The sequence below is a fragment of the Cydia strobilella genome, chromosome 2 (assembly GCF_947568885.1).
Source record: "Cydia strobilella chromosome 2, ilCydStro3.1, whole genome shotgun sequence".
Lineage (NCBI taxonomy): Eukaryota > Metazoa > Arthropoda > Insecta > Lepidoptera > Tortricidae > Cydia > Cydia strobilella.
Window position 1 is genome coordinate 19,030,677 of NC_086042.1, and position 17,883 is coordinate 19,048,559.

Genomic DNA, 17,883 nt, shown 5'->3' on the forward strand with positions numbered 1-17,883 from the left:
GTAGTGAGAACATATTAAAGGTTAAAATGTATTTCGAATTACACAGAATAAACAGAAAAAAAAAGTATTATAATATGTACGATACGATAAGATACGATACGAGACCGGACCGGACCGGACCGTACCGTACCGTACCGTAGCTTGTTCGAGCTGCTGAGGTGAAAAATAATGAACCATCATAGACTATTAACTTTAAGGCTACATGCTGTACATGCCAAATCGGTTCATAAGGCTAGTTATACACAACATTATTTTCAAGTAAAGATATATATAAACGCGATAAAAACTACGCCGCCTCCAATCCTACACCTCGGACCCGAGAAGATTTAATTCCCTCCTAAATTGTAGGAGGGTATCCCTATATGGGACCGGCAACAAACTCGGCGGGACACATCTTTTCAAAACATATAACACTTTTTTTTCTGTTTATTCTGTGTAATTCGAAATACATTTTAACCTTTAATATGTCCTCACTACTGAGGTGAAAAATTATGTGTGCAACACGAGAGCAAAGTTATTTTACATCTCGTGTTTTTGAGTCCCTCGCTACGCTCAAGATTCTACCTTAGAATCACTCGCTTCGCTCTTGATTCAATAATAGCATCTTTCGCTTTCTCGGGACTCAAAATAAACACTCGCAAGAAAAACCAACTTTCCTCTCTTATTGCACAAATAACTATTTAGTATGTAGGTATTTTAGCATTTTGTAGTTTTCCTCAGTTACCCGTTGACCACGAACGCTGTAAAGAGTTCGAAACATCGGGATGTATTATAAATTCAATATACGCGATATAATCCGTTTTCATAGTTTTATTTCATGAGTAACTATCGCGGTAACCGAAGACAATATTACTTTTTTACAACAATATTATTTACAAATACACTTTTATTACACTTTACAGTACATAGCAGTAGGTACAATGACCAAGAATTGTAAACTCATTGCATCGTTCGCAGATGTAGTGGGCTACGAGTACGAAGGCGGTGCGTACGGCGACGAGGCGGATCGGTTCACGCTGGTGCCTTCCACGCCCGTGGCGCCTGGAGCGCCCGCGGCACGCGCCCGCCACGCCTCCGACGGGGACATCCTGGGGCCCGCGCCACGCCCCGAATCTGGTGCCTTCTCTGGTCAGTACCAGAAATGTTAGGAACGTGTTCTGGGCGTATAAAAATCTTGGCGGATGCTGCACTTAGCATCCACTGAAAATATTGTTCAGATGAGTTATCACTACATACTATAAAACAAAGTCGCTTTCCGCTGTCTGTATGTATGCTTAGATCTTAAAAACTACGCAACGGATTTTGATGCGGTTTTTAGGGTTCCGTACCTCAAAAGGAAAAATACGGAACCCTTATAGGATCACTCGTGCGTCTGTCTGTCTGTCCGTCTGTCACAGCCTATTGTCTCCGAAACTACTGCACCAATTAAGTTGAAATTTGGTGTACATATGTAACGTAAACAATTGAATTTTAAACACGGGGGAATGAGAAAATTAAAAATTAAAGTTTTTCAAACTAGGTCGTGTTACATATCAAATGAAAGAGCCCATTGTGGGAATCTCAAATATATATTTTTTTATAATTTTAGGATAAACAGTTTAAAAGTTATTCAAGAAAATAGGCAAAAAATGACCACGGCAAAAAATACACAAAATAGATCTTTACTTATAGATCACAGGAAAACCTATTAGAAATGTGCAGTCAAGCGTGAGTCGGACTTAATTACTTAGTTTTTGATCTGACCCCTACGGGTTCTTTAAAGACATTTCACTCACTTTTAACATAAAAAATACATTGTCTAAATTGTGGAATCCTTGGAACGCGAGTCCGACTCGCACTTGGCCGGTTTTTTTAAATAGATAGAGTGATTCAAGAGGAAGGTTTATATGTATAATTTGTAAAGGTTTTGTGTACCGGACTAATCCCAACAAGGCCTAGTTTACCCTCTGGGTTGGAAGGTCAGGTGGCAGTTGGTTTCGTAAAAACTAGTGCCTACGCCAATTTTTGGGATTAGTTGTCAAGCGGACCCCAGGCTTCCATGAGCCGTGGCAAAATGCCGCGATAACGCGAGGAAGTTGATAGTTTTTCTGAAACACTTACACTTTATTGCCATATGTATGCCTTACCTACACATCCCATACCTAAAAAACCGGTCAAGTGCGAGTTCGTTTAACTCGCGCACCGAAGGTTCCGTACAAACTTTCAATTTTCTCATGTAAATAGAATCACGAAAGACTCAAACATCAAACATCTATTCAGCAAATAGGCCACAGGGGCACATGTCAATTTTTACAAGCAATACAAAACCAAAATTTACAAAAAACAATTACAAATATGGAATCAATAAAATATTAGATACTTTGTCAGAGATGTATCCAGTCTAAATGTCGAATTACACAAAAAAAAGAAAACTAATAAAAAATATACAAACAACAGACAATTACTAAAATTGTTTAGAGATGTAAAAGTCTCTAGGTGTCAGAGATAAAATATGTATAATAAATTAAAAAAAAAAACGATCATCAAATTATCCTTAGAGGTGTAAAGGGTCTCCAAGACTTGAATTGTTATATAAGTAATTATAAGACAAGAAATTAAATAAGACAGACAAGAACCGAATGAAGTGTCTCACGTTAATGCCACTCAAAAGTAAAGTTACATGGGACGTAACATGAAGCCCGTGTAAACTTAAACAGACCGGTCTCCACAAACAGCACCCGTTAACGAGTATGACGCGTATCTCAGCCATCGTCTCCCTCAACCTTCATTCGGGAAAGTGGCGACCCGATCAACGACGCCACCGTAAGCAAAGACTTTTAAGAGAGCATGACATGTTAAAGCTGCCGGGCTGTATTAATATATATAACGTAAATTAATTCAGTGAGAATTTGTGCTCGTATGTTACATTAAAGACTACAAGTATGCCTACCAATAAATAACTAAATTACAAATTTAAATAGACATAGAGATGTAAAGGTCTACCTGTCAGAATCATTCAAAATATAGGTTATTACATATAAAAACATTAAAATAAAATAAAATCTTAGGGGTGTATAAGGTATCTAAGTGTCCAAAACTAAAATTAACTAAAACAATACAATCAAGCGAGAACATGATGGTCTCTTGAGTCAGAGAGTGACTTGACCAGAAGTATATTAAGCATAATTGTGTACAGCGCCATCTATCGGCAAATTGGCTAACTAATTTGCGCGACCTGTACTCACTGAGGACTGTCCTGTAGTATGTGTGTTGGTTTTTTAAGGCTACTTTTAATTCTTTATCATGTGAACCGATTTCAACAATTTTTGTTTTATTTGAAAGAAGGTATTTTTAGTGTAATCTCATAGACATTCAAGTATAACAAACACCCGCAAATGGGCTTAAATTGCAAATTAAATTAGAAAATGTTTTTGATAATTAAAAAAAAAGTTTTTAAGATACAGGTGTGATTATATTTTACCTGTAAAATTTATGATAATGTTATTATTATGCAAGAATTTCAAAAATTTTCGTCGGTAAACTTCGGAGATAAGGGGGGGGGTGGTATTTTTTTTCACATTTTCCTTCTTAAGTCAATTTTTTTACTATGAAAAAAATAAAATTGTTTTGTAATGTTCAATTCGAGCTCTTTCAAATGATATCCCACTCGACCTAGTAACTAGACTGACTTTTTGCCCCCTCTTTATATTGGGCATTTTTCATAATTAATAAATATAAAATAAAAAAATTACACTTCCAATGTGTTAAGGTTAGCGCTGTTCATAACTATTCAGAATTTCAAATCGATAGCTTCAGTAGTTCTCGAGATATTTAGCAATGTGACAGACAGACAGACAGACGGACAGAGTCGCACCATTAGGGTTCCTTTTGTGCCTTTTTGGTACGGAACACAGAACCCTAAAAAGATCACACTCTTACTAACTAGCGGCGCGATTCGGGAAATGAATTAGAGATTCACTAGATATGAAATAGTAAAGATATGTGACGTCCCACGGGTAAAGATACCTTATGGCGGTTGGAGCTTACGCTATTATTAACGCCGCTCCAATTAATATTGGATGGCGCTTACGTCGCATAGCGCCACAATAAATTGCGCGCCATAAGGTACCTTTTACCGTGAAATGTCACATATCTTTACTATTTCATATCTAGTGGATCTCTAATTCATTTTTCGAATCGCGTCGTAGGTAACAGTTAGCAGAACTGAATCATTACGTGAAAGTAAGTGGGCTACTTTAAACACTCATTACTTAATTGTCGTTGTTTTAGAGAGCGACGTTGACTTGGAGCAGCGATTGGCTCTGAAGGCTGAGGAACTTCAAGAACACGAGGAGTCTCGGGAACGGAAGCCGCTGACGGCACCGCGCTCTACAAGCAACGACCGCCGCGAAACTGCAATATAATGCGAATAATGCGATCAATTGGGACGCATTTAAAATCGTACTTTCGGTTATACGTAAGTGTTAACTTGAACGTTGTCAGGATTCGTCAGTGAAACAAGAATAGCACCGCAATGTGAGAGTTTCAAATTAAATACAATATAATGGCATCCGAGGATCGAGGAGTCAAAAATATTCCCACGTCTTTCAGCCACGTAGCGGACACGATTCTACGTGCTACGGCGTAGCACGCATAGGGTTGCTTTAGTTGCTTAGCAGTGAAAGTGTTACCTAAACTAAGTTTTCATGTTAGAGGGTTATCTATGTCCTATGTCTATTGTCTATGTCCCTATTTATTTTCCTTTCAAATGCTACATTATACTTAGGAACAAGTTGATTGTTATTATTGTTTTGGTCTTTTTTATAATAGTCGGCGCTATTTTAATCGCAACATTTCATTGCCGGGACATAATATAAGTATTGACCAAGCTGATCTAAACTATATTTTTATACACCTATATATGAATTACACAATATACATATTATATGTTTAGTGTTTATAAGAACACAAGACTCACCTTTGAATTTAAAATCCCATTAATGGATAAAAATAATGAAAACAGATTATATTATATAGGTATAACTGGTACAAGTAGTCTAATCAAGTGTCAAATCAAAAAAAAAAAGGATAACTAGAAGTAATTAATAAAAGTAGGTAGTTATATACGGGATGTTTCCTGTAACAGGGGCATTAAATTAAACTGGGGGCTGTACTCCTCAAACTGACCAACATTTGTTCAGCAACTTTTAAAAATTACTTGTGTTTTGATTTTCATTACACTTATAATTTTAAAAAGTTGCTGAACAAATGTTGGTCAGTTTGAGGCGTACAGCCTCCAGTTTAATTTAATGCTCCTGTTACAGGAATGACCCGGTATATAGTTTTCGCTGAACTGGCGGATAGTCTCTAATTTGTTGCGATTTTTAATGTCATTACCTATTTTAAATAGCCAATGAACAAAACAAATGTATTCAAATTGTTGCAATTACGTATTATGGGAACTTAATAGGTGTACCTATTTAGGAAGTTAAGTAGGGTAGGGGTAGGACCCATTTGCATTTAATGTGTATAAACCGACGGACGATAGTTAAATGTGTATATATAAATATACCACGAGTACCGAGTAAAGTAAATAAGTCAAGGAAGGACCATTTTGATGATCTTGGAAATGGATGGATCAAGTCAATTTGAATAAAGGTACCGTTTGGTGTTGTGATTATTTTCTTCACTTGGTACAACTTATAGGTATTGCATGTGTTTTGTTAATTATAATTACGTGATATTGTTCGTCAGTTGTTGTACCTAAGGCTCAATCACATAATAATATTAGTTAGGTCAATTAGTTTTGCAATTAATATTTACAGAAAGGTTCTTGGCACTTTTGATGTAGGTATATTTATATTTATTGACTCGCCTCGCCTACTATTTTTAAATTAATAAACTTCGATTACAACTGATTTCGTCTTTAATTGATTATTTAAGAACCCAACTTTTAGGCAGAAAATACCTAAGCTGTTTTAAGTAGGTTGGTACACTCGGTACCATGTTTGTTTTTTACATATCGTCAGGTGACAACCAAAACTCACTAATTACTAAAAAATAATTAAATAAAAATCAACCTTATTTTGGTAATAATACGGTTCACTATGGCACTATGTAATTCATGAATCTAGTATAAAACTGGATTAGGCATGAGTGGTGGGGGGGAACTGTCAGTAGGAGTAGCAGAGAAAGCGTTATTATTGTTTGTCCTTGTCTCGCTTTTTTTTTATTCCCACCGTAAATTTGGTGGGCTACAAACGCTACAAATCTACTTGACCAATCATATTGTCGCATTGTTATGTAATAAATTGACAGAAAATACCTAAGCTGTTTTAAGTAGGTTGGTACACTCGGTACCATGTTTGTTTTTTACATATCGTCAGGTGACAACCAAAACTCACTAATTACTAAAAAATAATTAAATAAAAATCAACCTTATTTTGGTAATAATACGGTTCACTATGGCACTATGTAATTCATGAATCTAGTATAAAACTGGATTAGGCATGAGTGGTGGGGGGGAACTGTCAGTAGGAGTAGCAGAGAAAGCGTTATTATTGTTTGTCCTTGTCTCGCTTTTTTTTTATTCCCACCGTAAATTTGGTGGGCTACAAACGCTACAAATCTAATTGACCAATCATATGTTCTGTCCCTCACGGGCGCACGCGGTAGGCCGCTTCTATAGGATCCTACCTTCTATGTGAGCTTAATTAGTGAGTTTTGAATGTCACCTGATGGCACCGTGCGAAGTTCATGGTGGGGGTAAGTAAAGCGATCGCAGCACATAAGGTGGTAAAAATAGGCACTAATAGTCCGTGGTGTACACTTAATTACGGCAAATGGTGATGGAATTTCCTTTTGCATAGTTGCTCCTTTTGACTCACAGATTGAGTTAGGAAGGGGAGCCATCCGAATTTTTGATGCAAAATTTTTACTTAACAGGGATGCGGGGGGGGGGATATACTTATTGTAACGAGGAACTATTGTTGGGCTTTTTCAATCAATTTTTATTTAGTGTGCATATTAAAATAAGAAAAATATAAGCATATATTCCAAAAAAAAATAGTTTTTTTTCCAAAATATTTATATGAAACCGTAAAAATTTAATATCAGAAATTAATTTAGCATCCTTGAGTTACACGCAAATGATACCAAACTTGACCACGAAGCAAAACTTAATTTTTTACAAATTTCGTAAGTCAAAATTTGCATTAAAAATTTGATTAGGAAATTCGACGAAAAGGAGCAACTATGCAAAAGGAAATTCCATCATCATCATTTGCCGTAAATAGCACTTTAGCACCACGGCCTATAACGGGAGTTGGCGTACAAGTATTATATATATGGCTCGAAATGGAACTTTAATTTACGATTACTGCTGGCATATTCATTTAAATTGTATGGTGTAAGGGACCATTATAATCTGTATGAAATGCTTAATATAACTAACGTATTTAATTTGATAATTTTATTATTGATATTGTATCTGTGTAAATAGCATTGCAAATACCACATATTATGAAATATTTTTGTGGAAGATAAGAATGACAGATCACTTTTTGTAGAAAGATAGACATATATACCACCATCGCGGACTTTTTTGTAGATCAATGAAAGAAAGACAATTCCACCATACATTGTGTTGTTATATCTGTATATCTCAAACATATTGGACAGCGTTTTCGATTAAAGCTCTTAGCCAGCGTGATTTTTTTCTGACTTCATTAGCAAATATCTTCATATTTCAACCAATTTACACAAAACCTTAACAAATTATACGCCTTCACCTTCCTCAAGAATCACTCTATTCATAGGTAAAAACTGCATAAAAATCCGTTCAGTAGTTTTAACTGAAATTATAACAAAAAAACAAATACGAGATTTGTACTCCTTTATTTTTTATAAAACAATATCAAGTTAGTTAATCGATTAGAATACTGTCAAAATATCACAACTTCGACTCAGGACGCAAGGCATGAACCACTACATTTATTAATGAACCCTAAAAGGATATCTATTCTATTAGGCTAGCTAATGCACAATATGTAAAGGTTTACTGATTCCTGACTAACATAATTTATGTCAATAAGCTGCAGTGGCGGCGCGTCGAACATATATGACTTATGAAGTTATAAGATAAGGTTGTGTTGACATAGGCAATCCGGTAAAATCGAGTTCTATGGACGCACCGCCGCGTTTAGAGTTAAACCGAGGTAAGTCTGCAACGATTTTGATAGCACACGCAGTGCAAGTGTTATTTATACATCATAATTTAATAGAAGCTTGGCGTTTATAAGAATAATAAGAACAGTTTAAAAAACCGGGCAAGTGCGAGTCGGACTCGCACACGAAGGGTTCCGTACCATTACGCAAAAACGACGAAAAAAATCACGTTTGTTGTATGGGACTCATGGGAGCCCCCCTTAAATATTTATTTTATTCTGTTTTTAGTATTTGTTGTTATAGCGGCAACATAAATACATCATCTGTGAAAATTTCAACTGTCTATAGCTATCACGGTTCATGAGATACAGACGGATAGACAGATAGACAGCAGAGTCTTAGTAATAGGGTCCCGTTTTTGGGTACACTACATAATTCGAAAAAAAATATGCCGAATATTAGAATGTCGAAGTTTATCATTCCGATTTTAAATGCTCGACCCATCAAAATTTCGACTGTTGTAATTACGAATGATGAAAATGAATTTTGTAAATTTCGATCCACGTTATTCCGATTATAGGTAACAATTCCGATGGTGACAAATACCGAATTTAACAATTACGATTTTTGAAATCACGAATTCCGAAATGCCATTAATCCGAAATTTAAAATTTCGAACCACATAATTTCAATTATACAATTCCCACAGTGACAAACGCCGAAATTAACATTTACGATTTTTGAAATTACGAATTGCCATTATTCTGAAACTTGTAATTCCGATTTGATTCCTATTTTAAATATCCCAATATTAAATTATTTTAAAACGGGTCACTCACGTATTATTAAGTCGAATAGCTCGACATGTTTCAATCCAATTTACGAGGATCGTCTTCACGGAGCAATGACACGTCTTCACTGGTCGAGGGCGCGCCGTGTACTGCGGGCCAAAGCCCGACTCGCACGGCCGCTCACGACAGGCGGCGTCGGCGGTGCCGGCGACATCACCGTTGCGAAGAACGGCTCTACCCTCCGTATTGCGTTTGTCAAATGTCGGATCGAATTAGTGATAATTACTATAGGTAGATACGAGAACAATACGAGATCTAATAAGGCCGGTCCACACTGACCACCGACGCAGTACCCAAAATCGTTTTCCAACTAGGCGGCACCGACCAACCACTATCACGATTGAAATTCGGATAACGACTGATTTCAATAGCTTCCTAATACCTATATATCCCAATTATTTTGTAATTTCCGAATTTACTGTTAAATACAATAGTCATGAAGGTAGTACCTACGTCGTTAAAGTTCTGACCTAACCCACTTCTGGCAACAGTTCGCTTTCTTGGGGGTCGCAGTTCTAACCTAACCTAACCAACTGCTGGCAACAGTTCGTTTACTTGGGGGTCGCAGTTCTAACCTAACCTAACCCACTGAGATCATTTACTTCTTTCATTTTTCCAATCTTACAAAAGACCGAATTTCTGAATAGCGAATTACTAAAACGTGAGTCTTCATTTGAATATCACGAATTTAATTTTTCCGACCTTACAAAAGACCGAATCTCTGAATACCGAATTACTTTATTTCCGATCGGACAATGATTTTTCGGAATTTAAGAATTCGGAAAAAAATATTTTCGGAAAAGTGTAAAATCGCAACTTCAAGCTTTCGGTCAAATAAGAATCGGATTTTAAGTTTTCGGAAATAGCACATTCGTGATTTTCTTCCATCGTGTTTTTAAAAATCGTAATTTTGATATTTCGGACGTATAAAAAATCGGGATTATGAAAATCGTGGTTATAAAAATCGGAAAAACATATTTCGGAATATTTGGGTGTTCCCCCCGTTTTTACCCTTTGGGTAGGGAACCCTAAAAAAACACTTGCACTGCTTGTGCTATCAAAATCGTTGCAGACTGCAACATCTCGGTATGACTAGCTAGCTAAAGACGTTTAGCACGGCAAGAGTTAGTGCCTTTCCATGGTAATGAACCAAGATTTTTTTACGGTTCGGATTAGTTCTGAAAACCTATACCTATCTACAGATAGTATGATGTTAGCATGGTACAAACTTAAGTATTAAAAATATACGTTTAAATAAATATAATGTACAAGTTTACATGTAATTTAATTTAAATCATTACTTTGTGACAAGTTTAATATTTAAATAAGTACGATATAAATGCTAGGATACACATGAAAACATTATGCACTTTAAAAGCGGATATACTTACATAATTTTTAATAACACGATCATATGCATAGTTCATTGATATTACCTACTTAATTTTTAATAGACATTTATAAAATGTAGACAACGTTACAATATTGCAAAAATCACAATTATCAAAACTTGGCTTTATCTTATTGACTAGATAATAACTACATAATTATCATATCTGAGACTTAATTAAAATAACAAAATTAACTAGCTAAATACATAAACAATGTTAATTTAATACCACCTCAACGTACCTACACACCTAGACATTTACGTTCTAGCTCCATAATCGCGAAACATTAACATTATACCTATCACTGAAAAGCGCGTGTCAAAAAATGGTGCGAGGCAGTGCTATATATACACCTTAGAACATACCTACTAACATAACAGACTACATATTAGGTACCTAATTACCTATACATCTATAAAAACTTTTATAAAAAAAAGATAAACCGACTTCAAAAAGGATGAAATAAAATATTATCCTTTTTAGGGTTCCGTGTTTAAATATATGCGTTACCTACTGATATATTTGAAGTCGGTGCCAAGCAAAATTTTGAACCATATATTCATAGTGATTTTGCTGTAATTCGATAAGGTTGCGGCTGTACGTTGGACTGCCTACTGCAGCGTACTACGTAGGCGAACGACACGCGAACGCTAAGTGGCGCGGCACGGCGCCTTAATTAATCCTTTGATACCTATAGAAGTGTCCTACGTGGGCGATCTCTTTGCGAACGCGAACGCCTTGGGCCGGCCGCGCCGCGCCGCGCCGCTTCGCTTCGCTTCGCCTTCACGAGTGTTCGCCTATGTAAGACGCAGCGTTACACGACGACAATAAACGAACTTTCTGTAGGTATTTAAGAACACACTTCAGAACAGAACACACGGTTTTACCTTCTTGGCGCAGTTCGTACCATGCTTGTCGGCACATTAGTGAAAACCTAATGCGTTTATTTGTCGTCGTGATCTTTTAAGAGCATTTGTTACTAATGCTTGAACAGTCTATAGCACGCAAGTGTGGGATTGGGACTGAGTTATTTTCTGTCGCTTATCCAGAAGACTACATTTCAAAATATAAAACAATTCAAGGGACCTTCATGCCAAATTTCAGCTAAAGCGGTTTAGTTGTTTAGCCATGAAAAGGTAACAAAGAGGCAGACAGAATTACTTTCACGTTTATAATATTTGTACAGTTGTAATGGGATTTATAGACATAAAGCTGATTATTTTTGACTGGTATTGTTACTACTTGGCTTGGCACCGACTTCAAACATATCAGTTGGTAACGCATATATTTAAACACGGAACCCTAAAAAGGATAATATTTTATTTCATCCTTTTTGAAGTCGGTTTATCTTTTTTTTATAAAAGTTTTTATTTTTCCATTTTTAGTTTTAAGACATTGTTAAAAGCGTGACGCATGAATGAAAAACATAATCATGTTTAACTCTAAATTCGTTCCATTCTCAAACCCCCCGATCACTCAACCTCACAGCACATTAACCCCTGATCACTGAACCCCTCGACCCTAAACCACCAACCCTTCAACCGCCATTCCCCGACCCCTAACCCCAGACCCCTTAACTCCTAACCCTAACCCCCAATCTCTTAACTCCCAACCCCTCAGTCCCCGACCCATCAACTTACCTCCCCTCAACCCCCAACCTCAAACCCCCCAAACACTAATACCCGCTACCTTCACCTCTCACACCTACCCCTCACCTCTCAGTCTCTTTGGTTGTTTCCAACACTACCTACATCAAAAATCATAATACACATTGTGACTGGTCGTATCCCTATAGCCTAGTATTAAGCTCATTTTTCATTACAAAAACATAGAAGATGGGAAAATATACCTTTGTAAAACTGAAATCCTCTTCAGTCGCATATTTCGTTCATAATTCCACTAAATATTCTGACAGATGAAACTTGAAACACTTAATTCCATGTTTTATTATTTAACACTAGTGTTCTCGTTAAATTGATCCGTATTTTAACTTAGAAATAAACAGAAAGGTTCAATAACAAATTGCAGCGCACTGACAATGACACGGAGACTGACAGCTTGACAGGATGTCGAACTGACGTTTAGGTGCTCCTGGTACAATATGACATGCAATAACGTTTTTGATACTACATTCTGATCGTAAAACTTACGTGTAAAATATAGTTAAATCTTAATTTCCGGAAGTTGTTTTAAACATATTTGTTATTAATAAACATAAAACACGTTGAAGTGAGCGAAGAATTCGGAAATAAACTAAATTTATCATAAAGTAAAATAATATATCAGGTTCATACGTAATGGATTTCAGAACGTTCCTTCTTTTATTATTTGTTTGGGCTCCTCAAACTGAACTGCTATCTATGTGTGCGTGAGATGTGGATGTCGTTGTAAATGTCTCTGTCCTTCTAAAACATCGCATGCGTGAAAGGGATAGATATCGGGGGAATCGACATTTAGTGATTGTAAACGTTAAGATATAGGCCGTAAGGATTAGTAAACACTATTGGACATATGACCTTCTCCTTGAGTCGAGCACCGTTACGTGCCATGGGGCGAACGACCTCGTTCTCAATTCTGGTATCCTGGTACTTTTTGGATAATGTTTGTCTTAATAAGTCGCCTGTCGCTTGTCGCCGGTCGCCTGTCGCCGGTCGCCTGTCGCTTGTCGCTGATCGCCTGTCGCTTGTCGCTGATCGCCTGTCGCCTGTCGCTGATCGCCTGTCGCTGGTCGCTTGTCGCCGGTCGCCTGTCGCTGGTCGCCTGTCTCTTGTCGCCTGTCTCTTGTCGCCTGTCTCTTGTCGCCTGTCGCCTGTCGCTGGTCGCCTGTCTCTTGTCGCCTGTCGCTTGTAGCTTGTCGCCTGTCGCTGGTCGCCTGTCTCTTGTCGCCTGTCTCTTGTCGCCTGTCTCTTGTCGCCTGTCGCCTGTCTCTTGTCGCCTGTCGCTTGTCTCTTGTCGCCGGTCGCCTGTCGCTGGTCGCCTGTCTCTTGTCGCCTGTCGCTGATCGCCTGTCGCCTGTCGCTGGTCGCCTGTCGCTTGTCGCCTGTCGCTGGTCGCTTGTCGCTTGTCGCCTGTCGCCTGTCGCTGGTCGCCGGTCGCCTGTCGCCTGTCGCTGGTCGCCTGTCTCTTGTCGCCTGTCGCCTGTCGCTGGTCGCCTGTCTCTTGTCGCCTGTCGCTTGTCGCTTGTAGCTTGTCGCCTGTCGCTGGTCGCTGATCGCCGGTCGCCTGTCGCCTGTCGCCGGTCGCCTGTCGCTTGTCGTCAGTATCCTATTGTTATGTCGCCGGTCGCTTGTCGCCGGTCGCCGGTCGCTTGTCGCTTGTCGCCGGTCGCTGGTCGCTTGTCGTCAGTATTCTATTGTTATGTCGCCGGTCGCTTGTCGCCGGTCGCTTGTCCCTGGTCGCTTGTCGCCGGTCGCCTGTCGCTGGTCGCCGGTCGCCTGTCGCTGGTCGCTTGTCGTCAATATCCTATTGTTATGTCGCCAGTCGTCGGTCGCTTGTCGTCGGTCGCCGGTCGCCTGTCGCTTGTCGCCTGTCGCAAGTCGCCTGTCGCTACTAAAAGGTATAAAAGGCCGGAGCGGGCACGGGGGGATTCATTCATTCTTCAACCATCGGACTAGTCGTGACTCTGGCTTTTGGGCGTAATTTTCGTACTGGTAAGCGAAGTTTCTCTGCTACTTTTTCTGTGTTTGTTTTACTTGGAATTATCTTGGTAAATTTAAACTTAGAATTTGTGTCTGCGTTTGGTTTTACGGGGACAATATCGTCGTAACGCTGAACCTAGACTATTGTGGAGATTCTTTGCTGCTATGTATGGGTTTTATTTTATTGTAAAGTTTTCGATACTGAGTTGTTCCGAGTGCCGCCACGTTATGCAGGGACAATATCGTTGCATAGCAAGGACTTGGAATTGGTCTGTGTTTGGTTTTACGGGGACAATATCGTCGTAACGCTAAACTTGGACTATGGTGGAGATTCTTTACTGATGTGTTGTGTGTAGTGTTGAGTGCCGTGAAGTGAAATTTTCTACACTGTATTGTTCTAAGTGCCGCCACGTTATGCAGGGACAATATCGTTGCATAGCAGGTACTTGAAATTGTGTCTAGGTTTAATTTTGCGAGAAGTAATTTTCGTAATGTTAAGCTTGGATAATGGTGCCTAAGGGAATTTCACTTCTTTATTTAGTTTGTTTGTTTTGTGAGAAATTTATACTAGTAAAATTACTCTTAGTTATTTTAGTGTTTTTTCTATGGGGTCTTTTGCTATTTTTGAAGCCAGATCATTGCTTGGACTGACAGTTTGTCCAACTAAACATTCATCACGCCTGGCGGTGTTAAAGGTGATGGGTGGTTAGGAGTCTTTTAGTTCCAGGCTTGAGAGGGCCTGGCATCTCTTCTTTACCAACATAAGAGATGAACTATCTCCCAGGTCTCAAAGCCCAGCTGTTAGATGGAAGTGAGGGCATCACGTGCGTGCCATTCGGAGTAATCTGAGCTCACTAAAGTCGGCAGTAATTGGGATCTGGTCCCCTATTAAATATATTTATATATTTCGGTGCTCTGGCGCATGCTAGTGCTGATTGCGGGGAAGGATTCTGTCGTGACTGTTATTATATACTTAGTCTTAGTTGCGGCAGGACTTCTCATGTGGTTGGTGCTGGTGTGTGCAAAGGGTGCCGATCCACTGATAGACACGGAATAGGGCGACTTACTTCCTACTTCTTTTAGCCCGCGGGCGTAGGAGGGGGAGTCAAATACACGGACCATTAGTTTTGCTAATCTCGGTTTGGTCTACCGAACTTTCCAGCTTCTAGTAGGGATACACTTGTGTATATTCCAAGGCACTAGGTCAATAGTAAGTGCGATCTGTGCTTTGGGTGTACCTAGAGTAGGGCCAGAGGGTAGGACTATAAATAGGGTAGAGTCATACACTATTTGTCTGTAGGTATTTGTGTGTAGGGTCTCTTTTATGCTTGGTCTAAGACTCTGATATGGTTGATATAAATTCTTCTTTTAAAGACTTATAAATATGGCTTCATTAACCTTAAATATGAGTATTTAAAAGGTAAAGGATTCTTTTGCCTAAATCTTTCAAACTTTTAATTTATCTGGGGAAAATAAATTAAATTCCTATGAAATCTTTATTTTTTTATCTATTAAATTTCTGGTTTTTGGAGTAAAGACGAGGTACTGAGTTTTGCAATCAGGTTTCTAAGGTATTTGCAAAATAAATTCTTAAAATATCAAGATGGGTTTAGGCATACAGATCGTTCTGGGATAGAAGAATGGTTTGTTTTAGGGACCCCTTGGCAGGCAAGAGCAGTCCGATGGGAATTTGAGTGGAATAATGCTCAACTTGATATTTCAGTCTCATAAAATATAGCAAATAACATTAGTGCTTCGTTTATACATCTAAAAGACTAGAAATTTAGTCTATACTTTTAGTTCTGGGAATTGGGAAAAGGGATTAGTATCCCTAGCTTTTGAACATAAAAAAGAAGTAATTTTGATTGACTGATGATACTTGGCGCTTCTTTCATCAGATCATCTAGGAATGCTTAGGTTGCGAAGCGTTGGTCATAGCCCGTCTGGCTACAATGTTAGGATAGGTAACCCGAATGATGTTTTAAAACGGGATAAGGCCTTCTGACCCGCATCGAGCATGCGAAGCAGTACGTGTGAACTCACACATCGTTTAGAAGGTGATAGTATAATTATAACTTTTCCTAAAAAGCTAGGGTGTAAATGGGCTTATCCTGGGAGTGCTGCTTCGTATGTTATCCCGAAGGCTTAATAGGCGTAGCGGGACTTCACCAAAAACATTTTTAAACTCATTTTTCCAATAACATTTTTAACCTCATATTAACCATATATGCTGCAATTACCTAAATAATGTCATATGTAGTAAGCCTTTAACAGCATTTACATTACACAAATAGATTTAACAAAATTGTAATATTAATTTCATCACTAAGCTCGGAATACTATTTTAGAATGCTTCGCTACGCTCAGTTTTCAATTATGGAATCATTTGCTTCGTTCAGGATTCGATGTGCGGCCTCATCGTAAATATGTCAATTTCCTCCCAAGCTACACAAACTACTATTTCTACTACTGTAACTATTAAAATATTCTTTGAATTATTCTTTAGTTTCATAATAATATATCTTCAGTACCATAAATATTTATTTTTTAAAATATAGGTAATAATAGAATAATACCGGAGTCCAAAATTTAGTCGATACTCATTAAAGAATCTAGGGTTTCACGGTACACTTCGAGGGGTTCTAACTACTATCTAGACGATCACATGGCCAAATTTTAGGGGTAGATTCTTAAGAGGTGTTTAGCATAAGAGAAGATTAGTTAATAGTAATAGTTGGGGTGGGTGACATTTTGGTGGAAGCCGTGACGCAGGATTTAATTTACCTGGGTTACTATGGGTTTTCAAAACATGGTTATGCAAAAGTAGCCTTTGGCTACATTTTGTTGACGTGAAATGGAATGGGTACACTTGATTTTGGACTCTGTTATTATTGTAGATTTAAATAAGTCTTGAAACATTGTTTATTATTAAATAGTTGCTATTTTTGTCGTGGTTTTGAATAAAAGTCATGAAACAAATATTTTATTATTCAAAGTTTCCATGTACACATAGAAATTAAATAAAAATCCTTGAATTGCTGATTCATAAAAGTAAACTAGTTCTACTATTTTCATTTCTTTTCCAGCCGTAGGGTGGGGATTCCTTTTCATATTCATGAGCTAGGATGTGTGTCGTCATGGAATCAATTGTAGATTAATTTTCTTGCGTTCTTGATGTCTGAAAAACAAAATAGCATAATTAAAGCTCACATAGTATAACTTTCACTTAAAATGGCTATTTTAAGCAAAAGCTTTCATTTATTTCCCGCGCGTCATAGATTCGTTAAGAATTTAGCTCCTTCGCAGGTATCAATAATAACAATGAAATAAATAAATAAATATTTCGGAACAGTTTCACATATCAATTTAACCTCAGTGTAAGCAAACGTGGACGGTCTATAGCGTTGGAGGGTCTGCCATCTAGTGGCCTGAATCGGAAACATAAATATGCACATTGACAAAGAAAGTGCTACCATCTACCGTTCTCGTACGTTTTCTTTAGTATAGTGGGTTACATCGGAAGCATAAGCTTCACATTTACATTTCGTGCCAAGAATCTGACTGTTTATGTGCTGCCCCTATATAATTGCATTGCCCTCTAGTTCATGCACGCTCCATATACTAGGCGGCGTAGTGCATACCTATATCGATAAAGTACATACATAAATAAATAAATAATATTTAAGACTTGGGAGCACATATTTGTGGTAAAATACACGTAGGTGCATGCCTTTGTCAGGCTACATTTATAGACAGGATCGCTACCGATTGAGCTAGGAGGCCGTTGCAAATAGTCTAGAAATAAGCTTATCTAAGTTAACCTAGGATATGGTTAGATAAGATATCTAGTTATGTAAG

At 38.0% G+C, this 17,883-nt stretch overlaps 1 protein-coding gene across 1 annotated transcript in view; it reads left to right on the forward strand.

Moving 5' to 3' along the window:
- Positions 1-4,748, forward strand: part of LOC134753091 (uncharacterized) — a 14,031-nt gene extending 9,283 nt beyond the window's left edge. Inside the window, exons 6-7 of the mRNA XM_063688856.1 lie at positions 958-1,128; positions 4,270-4,748. Coding sequence (XP_063544926.1) covers positions 958-1,128; positions 4,270-4,403 — 305 coding nt within the window. The 3' untranslated portion in view covers positions 4,404-4,748. The remainder of the gene's footprint in view (positions 1-957; positions 1,129-4,269) is intronic.
- The last annotated feature ends 13,135 nt before the right edge of the window (positions 4,749-17,883 follow it).